The 16,559-nt window shown below is 43.9% G+C and overlaps 1 protein-coding gene across 2 annotated transcripts; it reads right to left on the bottom strand.

Annotated features, from left to right (window-relative positions):
- Window positions 1-374: 374 nt before the first annotated feature.
- On the bottom strand, window positions 375-16,226 carry KCNE4 (potassium voltage-gated channel subfamily E regulatory subunit 4). 2 transcript variants are annotated; one of them, XM_063166799.1, is made up of 3 exons: window positions 16,109-16,226; window positions 3,349-3,566; window positions 375-2,929 (listed from the first exon to the last, which is right to left on the bottom strand). In XM_063166799.1, exon 3 carries the CDS (start codon window positions 2,901-2,903, stop codon window positions 2,412-2,414), a length of 492 nt encoding a protein of 163 aa, XP_063022869.1. In that variant the 5' UTR covers window positions 2,904-2,929; window positions 3,349-3,566; window positions 16,109-16,226; the 3' UTR covers window positions 375-2,411. The 2 variants fall into 2 exon arrangements, with proteins under 2 accessions (XP_063022869.1, XP_063022870.1); XM_063166800.1 differs by lacking the exon at window positions 16,109-16,226 and adding an exon at window positions 5,458-5,514.
- Between the last annotated feature and the right edge of the window lie 333 nt (window positions 16,227-16,559).

Below are 16,559 nucleotides of genomic sequence, written 5' to 3'. Positions count from 1 at the left end.
CCTCAACCCCAGCCCACTCAATTTGCTACACTGCAAATCTAACTCTGAAACTCCAAATACAGACATCTCCAGAGGCTGAATAGGCAACACAAGTTTCCAGAGCAGTTTTGCAGCCTCCCCAGTGCCTCCCCAGGTCTTGGCAGAAGGGGATCCCTGTGGCCCTGCTGGCACACACTGACACCCTGAGCGTGCTGCCAACAGGGACCCAAGGTGGATTGGGAACACCTGGCCCAGCCCTGCAGCCAGCCCAGAATGCTGCAGGACTGTACAGCTCAAGGAATCATTTCAAAAAGAGGCTAAGAACAGGATCCTGCAGGAATTGTGCCCAGTCTCGTTACTGGAAATCTATTTGACGTAGTGAACAAACATGGAGATTTTTCCAGGAAATGTGTTTCTTTATTTAAATAAAATTAGTGCCAGTAGAAACAATAAACTTTAAATACATGAGACAATTATATACAACTCGATGTTAGGAATTATATACATCAGTTTTTTACAGATACAAATACATTTATACCAAAAGTAAAGGACGAAGGAGAAAGCAATGGAAAATGTGACAACTTGTACATGTCAGTCTCATTTGGAAAGTTTCAGGATTCAAGTGATTCCAGGCAAAGTGCCAAACTTAATTTGGCTCCTTTCAAACTTAAAACAGCCCCTTTTAGAGTAAATCTACCAAAAAGCTTTATATGGTCTGATCCAAAGTTCAGTGAAGCTGATGGAAAAACTCCCGCTGCCTTCAGTCTGCCCCATCAGCCCTTTGGAGCACAATGGAGCCTTTGTTCTGCTGTGCTCAGACAGACAGACAGACAGACAGACATCCCTGATCCTGCATCCATTAACCCTCTGAGCCCTCCCCAGCCCCAGCAGCACTGCACACTCTGGCTGCAGTTCATCTCTGCCCTTCTGCATTCATGTTTATCGAGGAGTCTCTCAAGCTCTAATGCCAGTGGATAAATCACAGAGCTATTTTAGTGCAGGAAATACGTGGAGACATTTTGCAAATATTTTGCTGTGCAATGCTTTGGACTCAGGCTCTTCAGCCCTCATGCTTCGAAACTAATCAAAACACTGTAATAAGTTATTATAAAATATAAGGCATGATTGAAATATTAATATTCTTCTTTGTATTAATTTTTACTTCTTGTAAAAGTGCAATAATTTAGCAATTTCATGAGCATTTGAAAAATGTCACAGTACCATTAAACAGGGGCAGGGGGAAGTCTGTGGTTGTTTTAAAAACTAGTTACTAACAGCTTTATAGAAATGCATGTGTCACATGAGAGCTGATTAAAAAAGAGATGTAACACAATGCTTACCTACACTGGCTTAAACAGAGCAGAAAGTCTAGATTGTTTAATGATGTAAATGGATACCATTTTAATGACCTCAAACTGAGAATTTTACTCCAACAGAGAAGCACAAAACCTTGTGCTGGTCCCTGACTCAGCTGCTGACTTCAGTGGGGCCAGGAATTCACCCTTGCTACGTTAAATTCCATCCAGAATTCCACCTCTTTTTCAAGGGGGTGTAACAGAGCAGCATCTGTTGGAGCCTTTCTGCATCTCACAGCCTGTAACAAAGATCTTTTAACCTCTCCATTAACTTACAGATCTTTGCCTTTAGTGACCAAATGTACACATCTTTAAAAATACAAAAGCAAAAAACAAAACCACCTTTCCTGTTCGTAACTGAGTCACAGGCTGGATTGCAGCAGAAGGTGGTGAACCTGACCCAGCCAGTTCATTAATAACTTCAGCAAAAACACAGAGGAGTGTCATGGGTCTGGAGCCAGGCTCTGCAAACTGCACAGGAACTCAGTGCCTCTTTTTTCTTGCCTTGTCTTTCAGTCTTTCTGTACCTAAAGCCAGTCTCCAGCCATGCTGCAATCTCCCTTCAAGTACAGCATCAACAAATTTTCAGGTTTTGAGGCCTCATTGAGCAAATGTGCTGCTGGCTGTGGTTTGTCATAAGAAAAACACAGTAAGAGTATTTCTAGTCCATCACAGCTTTGTGTGAATGAGCATTACCCATCATCTTTAGGAACCAGGCAATTGCATGAGGGAAACTTCCCCAAACACTTCCCAGATATTTACAGAATTCTGAAATATGCAGAGACATGCCAGTAATATTTACCTCGTTAGAAAATACATATATATTCACCATGTTCTTAGCTTTCATAGTAAGAAATAATAATTGAAAAATTAAAATTAAGCAACCCTTTTATGTGCAAGTCACACTTTGAAGTCAGGTCCCACTGCTTCCTTGTCCTGCCAGCTCTCAGGAGCACCTTGGGCCCAGGAGCACAGATACCTGTTCAGAGTTCAGTGGAGAGCAGAAAAGCAGAGCCACGAGTTCTGGGTGGGAGCTCCACTCACGCTTTGGCACTGACCAGGGGAGCCCTGCCAGTGCTAGGAGTTCTTGTGGAGGTTTTCCACAGAGCCCTCGCTGCTCTCGTTGAGCGGCGTTTCCGACACTTCCCCCAGCTCAGCATCCAGCACTTCCTCCTGGATGGTGAAGTGCACGTCTGGGGAGGAGGACTCGGAGCTGACGCTGCTGCCCTCCATGGAGCAGATGGCACAGGACAGGGAGGGCACCACGCTCTCCTGCAGCATGTTCAGCATCATGGGGAGCTGCACGGCCCTCAGCCCCGCCACCGTCGGCACAGGCTTCACAGCCTCCCCCCACTCCCTCTCCTCGTCTTTGTACAGCAGAAGCAAATGGGATGACTTCTCCTTTCTTTTGGATTTCATGTAGCCAAGCATTATTCCTATCAGGAAGATCCCGTAGAAGGACATGACAATCAGGATGTAAAAATACTCGTTGCTGTTGCTCTTCTCTGTGCTGGGGGATTCGGCATCAAGCATAGCTTGGGTCACGTTTGCATGGTCCATCTTCAGCATGGAAAGAGCTTTACCAGAGCTAAAACCTAGAGGAGAATGTAAGTGGATGTGTAAGATCAAACTTCAGAGCAAAAGTGTAAAAGAAACACCTGGAAAAAGTTACCCCAAACTCTTCCTTATCCCTTGTAATTGTAAGCTTGCAAACCCCACACCTGACTCAATCTCTCAGTCTATTATACCTCTGCATTCACTCTGTAAGTGAATGAACTCTTATTCAGATACAGAAAACATTAAAGGAAAGAAAACACAAAACATCAAATTCAATGCTGAATTATAAAACCCCAATCCATATGATGGAAAAAAAAAGAAAAATATATAGAAATTCTCTGCTAGGCACTTAAACATAGTTTTGTGCTATTTGATCACGTTTCCACGGTGGGGGAAAGTTAGAAGTATTATTTTGTTCAGTGATGCAGGAGAAAAAAATAATCAAAAAGCAACTTACGCCAGTATGCAAATAATTCCTCCTGTTGCAAAGCTCAAGAGACCTTTCCTCCACCAAATGCCGGGTGTTCTGAAAACTTTCCTCTGCTGCAGTTGGAATAAATAGCTCTCAAGAAATGTTTCATCACGTGTTTTAGAGGCACAGTTTATAATAGTTTTGTGTTGGAGTCAACAGATGAACTTGAAGGATTGCAGTTCAACCCGCTGAACTCTTAACAGCTGTGAAAAGAAAAAGAGTTGGGAATTCAGAATTTACTCTTTCCTAACCAGTTCCACACTGGCTCTTTCAGCCTGTGAATCTGCTCCTTTAACGTCCCAGTTGCTAAATCTGACCTCTTACCCTGAGAGCTGCTACACAGAATGGAAAACCTGCAGATTGTTGTTCTGTGCTTGTCATAACATACAGAAAAATATACTTGTGGATTTTATATCAGACACTACAAGTTATTTACATGTCTGCTATACAGAGACTTCTCTAAAGAGACAGAGGAGGAACCAAGTTATTTTCTTTGGTCAGGACTAGTGATAAAGCTTTGGAAAGTGTGTGCAGAACAAAGTGGTGACTTTCAACTCACACTGCAGCCCCACTTTGCCACAAGGTGAGGGGCTGGGGAGAGCTGGGCCCTGAGTCTGGAGTGAGTTTTGGGTGGATGGGTGCTGGTGCTGCCTAACTTTGGGCATCAAAGCAGCAACTGTGGGATCTATGTTCTCCAGGGCATCACTGGAAGGGTGCAGACTCCTCCAGGGAGCAACTCGGAGCTCCTGAGGTTTGCAGCTGCATTTTGCCTCCCTAGAAGCAGCTAAGAGCTAAAGCTGTGAGCGGGAAATTGTGCCTAAACAGAGGCCAGGGGACTGAGTTAATGATGATTTAACACACAGGGGCCTCAGCAGTGGCTGGGCAGGGGGAAGCTCTCTGAGGCGCCGCTGCAGGCTGCTGGGCAGAGCAGGACACCTCGCAGCCCACTGGGGAGTGTGGGTGCAGCCTGGGCTGCAGGGCCCACAGAGTTCCCAGTCCTCAGAGCAGTGGCACAGGAGGCTCTGAGACCCCCTTCCAACACGTAAGCAACAGCCCAGGCCATGGGAAGAAGGAGGCCCAGCTTGCACCTTAGGGATTTCATTTCCTTATCCTCTCCATCCCCGTTCCTCACACACAAAGCCCAATTAGTCAGGGCCCACATGTGAATGTCACCCCTTCTGCAAAGCTTCAAGGATGTTTATGTAACAGAACACTCCACTTCCAGAAAGCACTGGACTGGTGCTGGAGTTTCCCAACGTAGGTCTGGGGTTTTTTTCCCTGCAGTCACTTGTGGATTCTTTGCATAGACAGCAAATTCTTTTCCAAACTCTGCCCTCACAATCCCTCTGAGGTAAAGGCAGATAGGATTAACTTCTCTTCACATGTAAGAAAAGGCAAGAGAGAGAAGTTAAGCAACTTTAGATGTAGTTGAGCATTCGAGAAAAGACAGGATTGCATCTGTGTTTGGAACCAGCATTTTCCATCATTTCTCTGAACGACTACAGAAAGAAAGGAAAAAATTACATTAGCCAGATTGCCCTCTCTGCACCTTAAAATAGAGGATCCTCCCCTTAGGATGTTGGTTTTATCTCCCTGTGCATTCCCATGCGATAGCTCAGGAGCTGTTGATGTTGGGCTAATGTCTGCTGGGATTTCATCTGACAAAATCTGTCTGCAGTGCCAGCCTGCCAAGTCTGGATTCTTCCTCCCTGTTCCCGACAAATTACCGAGCAGACAACAAGAGCACATCAACTGTAGGCTAAAGCAGGACCCAGAGCAAGTCTCTGGATTTTCTAGCTAACTCTAGGGAATATTTACTTCACAACTTTCTCAGCTCCATGTGATATCTGCCCTCCCCATTCAGCTCTGGAAATTTGGGGGTTGAAAAATTAAAGACAACGTGTCAGATTTTAGCAACACCTTCTCATGCAGGACTTTCACAGACTTGTGAGGAAGAGCCTTGAATTGTTGGACCAACGAAAATTGGTTCAGTACATGGAGAAATCCTTTCTCTCAGCCCATGAAACCCTCCTGGGAGTTGCTTGATCCTGGGAACAAGACCAGCTAAAGCCTGTCACCAGTGTCAGCACTCACCTGGACACAAAGGCACGCCCAGGGGCACAGGCAGCCCAGGGCTCCCAGCAGAGCAGGGGCAGAGCAGCTCTTCTGTAGGCACCTGCATGTGCAAACAGACCCCTTTATTTTCCCCAAACCCTTGTGCTCTTCATGTAGGTGAAACTTTGTACCAAATTATCAAGAAGAACTGGAGCAGCCAACTGGAACACAGGAAGACTGCTCAGGTACATCCATAGATTTATGCAATTCCCCAAAAGTTTAACTGAAAAACGACTGAGTTGCATAATTCTGCAGTTATTGATGAAAACTCTCTGCAACTATGTTTACTTTGGCTAGTTGGTGACAGTTCTTCTCCATCTGTTAGCCCATGGTTCTTAAAAACAGTTTAATTTTAAAAAGGCCTGCAAGGAATTCCTGAGCCTTCTATAGACATGAAGAGGAGGGATAGAAAGACATTGGGGAATTATCACCTGAAAAACATATGCCACTTGCTTACTGATGCCATCAGTCAGCTTTCTCAAGCTGTACCCTGTAGAAACTATATTTCTGTCTAAACACAAGATCTACAAAATTTAAAACTGGAGCTTTAGTTTTGTGTTTCAAAATTGTATTTGCTGCAAATGATATTGTAAAACCATTGATCACAGCAAAAAGCTTGCCTAATTTAAAATAACTTATTTTAAAGTTAAGCTTACTAGCTACTTCTTTTTTGATGTTTCTTTCTTTCTTCCTTTCAGATCAATTCTTTTCCCCAAACTTCAGAGAATTTCCCCTGAAATTTCACCTACACATCTCTTATGCTTTCAGCAATTGCCTCTCACATGTTCCTCTCCACTTTCTTTGCACCCACCCCAAACAATGCTAAAAAGTTTAAGAATAATCCTTGTGCTGTTACTACCACCTTCCATATTCCCCCTTTGGAAAACATTCAGGCCAATAAAGCAGAGCAACAGCCAGGCACTCCAACAATGAAAAGGTCACAACATAGTTGTTGATGCCAGATTTTTTTTCTCAAGGTCCCTGTCTCCTAGAGAGCCTTTTGTGGCAGCAACCTCCGTCACCAAAGGACGCAAACGTTGAGGCTCGAGGCATCCCACGGGGCAGGAATTCACAACATGGCTTAAGGGATCATATAATGTGAGCCCTTTCTCCAAATAAAAATGTGAGGACAGTCAGAAAACTGAACAAAGACAGAATCTATTATGAAGACAACATGAAACCTCCTTAGAGACCCAGATGACTCTGCAGGCTGCCATGGAAAATATATGCCTAACCCTTCATTACGGGCATAGCCCGTTCTCTGATGCTGCATTTATCTTTCTTGCCCCAGTTAGTGAGTTAATGGGATAAAGACACCAAACAACTGTTAAAGGGCCAGCTCCTGTGGGGAGCTGAGCCTGTTTGATGAGTGTTTGCTGACAGTACCACTCTAAAGAGCACCCAAGTATGTGCTTTTTGAGTTATCATCTGAAAAAAGAAAAGAGAAACAGGAAGCACAGAGGAGTTGGTTTTTTTCCTTCCTGAACACCCACATTTAATGGAAGTAAATGTTTGATAATTTTCTGCTAGGGGAAAAAGGAAGGGAGAGTTTTGCCATGCAAGTATTATTTTTGATTTACACATTCCAGACACTACATTTGGCAAAGGACAGCCAACCAATGGTGATCAAACAGATGATCAATATATTTCCCTCACATATATTACTTCAATTAAAGTTGGAGCTGCTTTTGACACCATAAAGGAAGACATGATAAAATAGATCTTCGTGGTCCTGATCTGGTCTTGCATTTAAGGACGTGCCATGCTGAGATGTTCACACTGACTTTGAGTCCTGCTCCAAAGCACAAACCTCACTCAGCACCTGAGCCAAAGCCCCCCAAGGTTACTGGCACTGCCTCTCCTAAAACAAACATCAGCACCTGCTCCTTTCAAGCTCTGTGCAGCTCAGTGAACCCTGCGAGTGTGTTGGAATAAAAGCTAGTTCAAAAGCAGCAATACACTCACCCCCAGAGCAGGTAATGAGGGGCAGGAGCAACACAAGCCCCATGCCTCCTCACTGTTAAGTGTAATAACAGGAGGAAATTTATTATTTAATGTATTATTTAATATATTATTTAATTTATTATTTTAAGAGCACCATTACTACGTGCTCTTAACGCTTCTATGCCTCATCAATTCAGCCACTTAGTTGAAATTAATCTAATAATACCTACAAATTTCTTGTGCTGGGAGGCACAGCAGGGTAACACCACCCAAAAGGCAACAATCACTGGGCTGGGCTGGCATTTGAGCCACTGGCACAAGGCTCCAGGTTCAGTGTCATTTTCCATCACTCTACCTTATTTTTCATACTGCAGAAATAGATGACATTCTTCATAAACTTGACGTGAGCAATTTCTAGAGGAAGACGGCAATTTCCTCAGTGTCATCTATAATATACTGTGTTGCCATCTGGATGCCAAGTGGGAGTAATGGTCTGATCTGTTATTAACTATAAAAAACTTAGTAAAATGCTACAGCTCTGCCTTGTTACCTTACACCCTTCACTAGGGAAAACATGCAAATATAACTCCAGAAGAATCATGCATCAGCCCTCTCTCCAACTTCAGAGTTTAGTTTGCTTTAATTTGAATTTTGTTTAACATTTATAGAAGATCCATATTCATGAAACTTGAAATTTCTCAGGCACACAGGGCAGCAAAAAAAATATTTAATTAATAGAAGCAAATACAGGGTTTAGCAGCATCTCACAGCCAAGGTGACCATCTGCACTCAGTCTCAGCTCTAACAGCAGCAAGAGATTTCCCAGAAGCCACGTCTGGAGTGTGCAATTGCTCTCCAAGCACACAAAGATCTGTAAAGGCAAAATGATTTCAGATTCGGAGAGATGACAAGCAACAGAAAACCTCAATGATATCTGTAAAAACAGTTCAGACTAAATTTAGCATTTACTGTAAGGCATGTTTTGTGAGAGTCAGAGTTTTGGAGAGGCATTCCTTTTCAACCTCTAAACTGAATTTCAGAGAGTTAGGAGTGACTGGAAAGAGAGTACAAACAGGTAACTCTCATGATAGCAATAACCAGAAGGTACATTAAAAAATTACAAACTTTTCAGGGCTTAATATGAGAATCTGAGTTCAGCCTCAATTTCATTTCCTGTATCTAAGACAGGTTACAAAGTTATTTTATCAACATAGGTTTCCATGCAATAAAATTAAACCTATACTTCACATTATCCTACCCTTTTCTTTTGATGTGACACAGTGAATGTAGTGATGCTTGATTTGAAAATACTTTTTTTTTCTCTTTCCTTTACTTTTTCTTCTGCCAAATATAATTATCTGTTGAATGCATTACCTTTAAAAATGAAATTAACTCAAAGCTTATTTTGCTTTTGGAGTCAAATAATAGACTCAACTCAACTGTGAAGTAGGCTCAAGTGAAATCAAGTAGGCTCAACCCTGTTCAACATTATTTGCTTCTATTTGGATCCAAAACAACCAGAAAAATACTAAATTCTGGATGCCACAAAAAAAAAATTAATTCAAGATCCTTTAAATGTGATTGGCAGAGCTTAGGAGAAATTCACTGGCAAATCCAAACACACGATTCTTTCTGTTCAGTAAAGAGAGAGTTCTTGCTTTCCCAGCTATGATAAGGTCCTTATTTAGGTCCATTCAGTCTCCCTGAACAGCTTCTACCTGTGATCTGCTCAGAATCAGCACTTTGATTTGCATTAGTGAAGGCTTTTCAACAAAAAAATTTAGATAAGGAGGTTGTATCAATATTTATAGGCTTTTGATAAATTCCTCTGCATGCAGCATGAAGATCTCAGATTTTTTCTTTCTTTTTTTTGTTAAATTTAAGACTTTCTACTACAAGAGAAATTCAGCAATGCCAGTTATTGCTAGGCATAAGAAATAAAGGGGACTAAACCACTGAAAATATTCAAGTGCTCAACTTGAACCCTCACCTGACTACAGATCATAAATTAAAGATCACTGGAAAAGTTAAGAGCTGCTTGCCCAGCATAAGGTAGAAAGCTTATGGAGACACTGATAAACATGCAGTTGTCCAGTTAAACACAAGCAGAGATCAAATAGGAAAGCATGCCAGGAAAAATCCTTTTAGAATGGGCTCCCAGCAGCTGGGACCGTGCTGCTTTGTGGGTAGGAGCAGCCACACATCACCCGGCACCACTCAGACAGGCTCATGTCTCACCCCAGGTAATCTCTTCCTCAGTTCTGTGGGCCATGGAGAAGCCCAGCATGGCATGGTCATTCTGCTTCGAGCTTTTTAGAAAAAATGGTATTTGGAAGCCAAGGAGAAGAGGGGAGCAGGATCCTCTCCCATGAAACGAGCAGGGCAGGGTTCACACATGCAGCGGCTTCACTTGCCCAGGTTCAGAGGTGTAACTGTTCTCAAAGCTGATCACACTTCAGAGAATTTGAGAAGAAAAACAGACAAAACTTTAATCATGAGGGAAACCACAGACTCTGAAATCAAGGAGACAGCTCTTGCTTAGTCCCACTAAACCACAGCACTGTGGGTTTAATTTTCACAGATCAAGGAACGGTAAAGACGTCAACATTTAACAATGCGAGCTCTGCCTCAGACATGCCCAGAGCTCTCCCTGAATCCAGCAGGAGCTTAGTGAGTGTTGGGAATACAACTGCTAATACAAGGCAGGATACCAGTCTGGCTGCCAGCATGGTCTGTGTCTATTTATGTGCCCTAAGGTTAAAATACCTGCCAGTAATAAGGAGTACTTCATATCAAGTTCTAACACTGCTCTTGAAAACTCAGAGTTCAAAAGAGATTGGAAACAGAGGAGATCATGGCATTTACTACAAAAACAATTCTACCCTTTTAGGAACTCACACCATAAAGTACAGACTTCAACCTGAGTGTCACAGTGATCTTCCACCCTCCCAAGGACAGAAAACACATGCAGGGGGAGACTCACTCTCCTCTCCCAGAAGTAGTGCAGGGTAGAGATGAAAGGAACAGAGAATGCTATCACAGTAGCACAAATTCAGCCCAGCCAAAGTCAAAGCACTTGCAGGACCTTAGAGGAGCAACCCACTTTTTTTCATTGTTATTTCTTCCAATTCCACCAAATGAGTTCACAAAGAAAGAAGCAGCCCTTCCTTGTTTCACAGCCATGTCAGGATAACATCCCGGGTCACTGTGACCTTCAGCAATTGTGAGGCTTTCATTTCCACATGAGCACCAGATGTTGAGCCCTCTCCCTGTGATATTCACTCTTCTACAACACCAGGCACTCCTCACCATGTGTGTTTGCAGCACTCCCTCTGAGTTTTGCTTGTGAAACCTCCCCATTTAACTGTAGCTGTTACAGCAAACATCCATTAATTTCAGCTCTCAACCCTGTTGACCTGAATCTTCATGGGATTTCAAATACAGCTTAGATTGCATCACTGCTGTTCTCAACAGCAGTCTCTTCCTAGCTGAAGCAACTAAGATAGCACTTCAGTTTGATCTATTACATCTTGGCATCCGTTGACTGTATTCACTTTTTAGAGCATTCACTTTTTAAATACTCAGAACAGCTATTTGTATTCTTGTTCCAAAAGTCTGCTTTGGAAACACAACAAAAGGAGCAAAATAGCAATCTGGGGTGTAAAGAGCAACAATGAGATGAGCCCCAGGTGTACAGCAGAGAGGACAGAAGGAATATAAAAGAGACAGCAACAGCTCATGCATCCTCTCCAAAGGGAGGGGTTCTGCATCCTCTCCAGGCAGGGGAGGAAAAGCACTAAGCTGTGATTTCTCAACCTGAGGCAGAGATTTGTTCCTGTGTTTCAGTGTTTTGGTGTCAGTCCTGATAGCCACAGCTGTGAGCGTGCAGGGAGAGGGTCCCTGAATGCAGAATGCAGAGAATGGGCTGTGAGCAATGCAGGATCACGCCAGCTCTAACAGGACAGCATTTCTCTCTTCTTAACTGACAGGAAAACTTTATTTCCTTCAGTTAACACAAGCACTCCTAATCCAGCCTTGTGTGGAAACTGATGGAGTCTGAATAATCCAATCCTCCACTACCAGGACCTTGGCTAATGTAACAGCCCCTGAACCCTCCCATGAAAAACACTTGGAAGGAGCTCCAAGAGAGCTGGGAAAGCCCAAGGAGAAGCCCTGAGATCCCCCTCCCCACTGCTGCGTGTCCCCCCTGCAGACCAGGCACACCCAGGGGTTGCACTGGCATCAAATGAGCAAAGCGAGCAGCCCCTGGGAATCCCTGCCACCTTCCATGTTCTGCTGGCTCTGTGCCCACACCAGCCGTGGCAAACTGCCCCTGTGCCACGTGGGGAACAGAAACAGGAGAGAGCACATGTCCACAGTGCAACTAGGGTGATCAAAGGAACCCAAACTAAATTCCCAAATGGATTGTTAAAAAATTATACCAAAGAAAAAAATTTAGCAATAAAAAATGCCTACTCTAGACAGGGGTGGTTTACTTGTAAAGATAAAAAAATCCAGAGGGGATATATTTTTCAAATGCAATCTTTTGTATCTCAGTGGGCAGACATGAAAAAATTTTGTTAAAGCAAAGATAACCATTGTTTTGATGGAACCGTGCTTTTAGGACTTAGGGGAAAACTCTCTCTTCCCCTCGTGGCTGCTTGTAACATGTGAATAATCAGCCCAAAGTAAACAACATGTGGTCTTGTGTGGTCTTTTCATGGGAGGTTGTATTTCACTTGAAACTAGGAAGTGACAGGAAGTGGGGAGTGCTGCACAGATACAGGAGACCCTGTGCTTTCCCAACAATCTCTGGAAGTGCTGTGTGTTTGAAGAAAAAAGATCATTCCTGTTGCAGATGGGAAACGCAAAAAAACTTACATCTAAATACATAGAATGAATAAATGTTTGAGTCACATAACTAAAGAATTTTGTGTAGCCTAACTTACAACATTTCCTGACTCTTTCATGAGCATTTCGATGCTCCAGCACCACTGAGTACCAGTCAATTCTTAAACTGCAGTGTTAAAGGAGTTCCTGAAAGCAACATAATTTGCAATATAGCTCTTGATGTGTGGTGGTGGCTGACATAAATCACCCACCTGGGAAGGGGAGCAGGCAGAAAGGCTCAGCCCAGCAGGGGCTGTGCTCCCCGTGTCAGGAGTCCATTGGCTGCTTTCTTCAGCAGGCTCCTGAAGGAAAGATGAGTGCTTAACCTGCTGCTGCCCATTTTCACACACACATGGGCTGTGGAAGGTTTGTGCTGGTTTTCTGAACCACTGCTTGCTCACCCAGCCCCAGCATGCCCCAACTCCTCCCACCATGGCAGGGAATCACACAAAGCATCAACTCCCCGAGTTTTCAACTGCCTGCTCCCTTTCCCTGCCCCAAAACCTCTCTCCCACATGACCTATCCATATCCCATGTGGTTTTGACCCCCACCCTGCCCAGCCATTCAATCCACTGAGCCAAAGCCCAGGAGGGGTTTGTTCCCTCCAGGCACCCGCAGGATCTGGCTGGGTCCCTGTGAACCCCAGTGGAGTACAAGGGCAAGGGGACACAGCCTGCTCTCACACACAAAATCTGCCACTCTGAACTGAAAATGCAAACTGGAAGCCACTGCTTTGAATACTGGGGCTCATGTGGTCCTTGCCTTCATTTCTGGGCCTGTCACTCCTGAGTTAAACATCCCACCACCTTCTCCCTATGTGGCTCTTGTCACCTCTGATTTCTCCCAAGTTATCTCATTTTCACAATCAGTCCTTCAAAAAACAGGTTGTCAAAGCATCTCCTTAAAACCCCTCTAAAATCAACCTGCTATCTTGTAGGGTGGGAAGTGAGATAGATAAAAAGATTTTAAATAACACTAAAATACTTTGAAAAAATACTCATGTGCACTCAATACACATCCTTGCACTTGTCCATACCTTCTGTGTATTTTCTCTGACATTACTGGCTGTGAACACAATGTGTCACATCAAACCAAACGCTGTGTTTGTGCTGGAGCAGGACTGTGTTTTTCTGGAGCCAAATACCTCACATTTTTCTGAGCCCTGAAGCAGCAATCACACCCCATACACTGGGGAAGCACTCTGGGCTGGGACAGATCTGCAGGGCTCCAAGTGCTTTCCCAACACCTCCCTTCAAGAAAGAGCTGCCCAAACCAGTTCCTTCCTTCTCCCCAAAAATGAAATCTCTCTGCCACATTTCCCTGGGGTGCAGCTCAGCCCCTCGCTCCCCACAGCACCAGCACTGGGGACATTCCAGAAATGCTTCCAGCTCCTAACTCTGCTCCTTTTCCTGAGAGCTCACCCATGATTTAGTCAGATTTTTTAAATTTTAAATAGTTGTTCATTTGAAAGCAGAGAGGGGTGCATCTATTCCGGAAGGCCCCTGCCCAGGTCCTCGTTGTTTGGTATATCCTATTAGAATTGGAGCACAGACCAAGACAATATTAATCTGAATTCATTTCCATTTGTAAATACAGATGTAAATGAACAAGTGAATGCAGATTTAACAGCATTAGGATTAGCTAGCAGAATAAGCAAAAAAAAAAAAAAAAAAAAAAAAAAAAAAAAAAAAAAGAAAAAAAGCCTCACAAAAAAAAATTAAAAGCCAGTTCTTTGAGATTAAGGAATTTTGACAATTAAGCTTTATGATTTGCTGCTGAACCAACCAACAAGTCAAAATATGTCATTATTTTTTTCTAAATCCAAGAACTAACAAGGAAAAAAAATAACTCCAATCAATGTTTTGGTCTATTATAAAGGCTTTTTTTTTTTTCTAATATCAGGATCTGAAGATTACTACAGACCATAACTAAAACATAAACAGCACAAGATTGCCAGTGATGAGCTGTGCCAGGGTGCAAGTTTGAGATGACAAGGGCAGAACCAACTTGTTCTGTCCTCCTTCATAATGTGGGGGTGAATAAAACAAAATAATCTTTTCCAGTTACAAGTAGGATGAAAGGCAGCTGCAGAGTCAGTCAGAGAGGCACAGGTCAGAAATCCCTGGGGATAACACAACCCTCACCTGCAGGAGCAGCAGGCAGGACCCGCCTCTGCTGCAGCCCTCTCAGGAGGCAGGGCTGAGCTGAGGGACATCACAGGATCCCAAATGTTCCCTGCAGGAGGCTCACAATCCCCACAATACTTCATTTTAAGGAAAGAAAGTATTTCTTTTATTACAGGCACTCAACCAGCACAGGACACAGCAAACCCACACAGAGATCACTCCTCACTGAAGTGCTGGGCTGGTTTGTTTTTCTGTGAGGTGAATCATCCTCTGCCCTTTGTGTTTAATATCTACATCCTTTTCTAGAAAAACTTCCTACCACCTCAGCTCTGTGAATTGCCTCATAACATCCCACTGATGCCAAAAGCAGCAAGGGTTGGTCACCTCTTCTCTGTGCCCCAGAACAGCACAAATCTGCCCCTTTGCAGCCACCTCCAGCTCTCACAGGTCAGTGTTTGCTGGTCTCTGGTACATCTCTGTCATGAGCTCCCCTCAAACACAACTCATGTGGATTCTCTTTGGTATTCAACAAACCACAACAGGTTTCCTGCAGGTGGGAGGTGTGATAGATCCTGTCTCATCAGAAATCTCAGGGTAGGGAAGTTTAGATCATCACTAAAACAAAAAGTTGCCATTTTAGGGTTTTTAGTGTTTGGCTTGTGTCTTTTTATCCTGCCTCCCCCCATTACGCATTTCAGGGTCTGATGAGACTCAAAAAGAAAACGAAACACAGCCATTAATTTGGGTACCCAGTGCTCAGACACTTCCAATAAATTGCCCTGTGCCTTGCTGTAATCTAGCTCAGGGAAGCAGCCCTTTTGCTAAATTAAAGATATTGGAAGCTTTATGAGTAAAGTGATACTAGGCTTTGCCCCTTAATTCATTACCATTTTCATTTAATTTCTCTTATTTTACTCAACCCCTCGATTCAGAGCTGGTCAAGTCACAGCCTCACAGGTTCATTACCACACGGAGAAACCCACGTGCAGGCCATCCCCAGGGGCTGCAGCAGCGCCCTGAGAGCAGCAGGGGCTGCAGGGGAGGGAGCTGCACATCCCAGCCCGGGTTGCCATGGCCACCAGCGATGCTCAGCGAGATGAGATTGCCATGGCACCGGCAGCAGAGGCCACCGGGGCAGGGGACACACTCCTCAGTCCAGACGCCATCGTTTCAATTAATCAGGGGTTGCAATGGAGCCAATTGCACACAGGTAATGCAGATTTATTTCTGGGGCCATTTCTGCTGGACTAAACTTAGCAGAGGTTCTAATCCAGCTTTAAAAACAAGCGGCAAAACTGCGCGAGTTTGTTAACAAAATAAATCACAGACCTAACATATTGGATTTCTGTTGTTGCAACAATAAAGTGGGGGCAATTAATATGGATTAAACACAAGTAAAAAACCAGATGAGGATCCCTCACATCTACATGAACTCCATATTACTTTCTAAAGATGAAAGGTGGAGGCTTCCATCCCAGGAGGCAGATACAGGGCAAGGAAAGCCGAGCAAGCAGCAATCTCCTCTGTACCAGCATTTTTAATCCTGGAAATTTGTCCACAACTGGGGGTGTTCAAAACTCACCCTGTGTGACTCACAGGCACTCCTGAGCAGGGCCATGTTATCAGCTGCCCCCATTGAATCAGATACCTGCAGCACTGAGACACTCACCTCACACAGCTGAGCTGTTGCCAAGCCACCATTCACACTTCTGGCTCCCATTAACATCAGCTAATAATCTTCTGCCCTGGGCTTTCAAAGCACTCCAGAAGGATCCATCCAGGGCTGCTGTAAGAAAACAGAGCAAGAGAAAAAAGCTTCTTGCTCTTGCAAGCAGTCAAATTAAGTTTAGCCCATGGCTTTTACATGCCTCAGATAACAGGAAACCAGAAAAATAAAATCCCAAATCCATTACTTTAATCATCTGGGGATCTGAGTTGTGAATTTTGAATTGCAAGTGGCTAGGAGTTGGCAGGAGCAATTAAACTTTAAAAAGCAGACATGACCACAGGTTCCCCTGTCTCCACCCGTTTCTCCCTCGGGTGCTAACAAGCTCTGTCTCTGCTTACATCCACAGCTGGGTCCCTCCTCCTTCCCTGAAGCCCACAGCACAGCCCCATCC

The sequence above is a fragment of the Melospiza melodia genome, chromosome 12, assembly GCF_035770615.1.
Source record: "Melospiza melodia melodia isolate bMelMel2 chromosome 12, bMelMel2.pri, whole genome shotgun sequence".
NCBI lineage: Eukaryota > Metazoa > Chordata > Aves > Passeriformes > Passerellidae > Melospiza > Melospiza melodia.
Note: the sequence above shows the minus strand (reverse complement) of the source record. Positions and strands in the feature narration are given on the sequence as shown.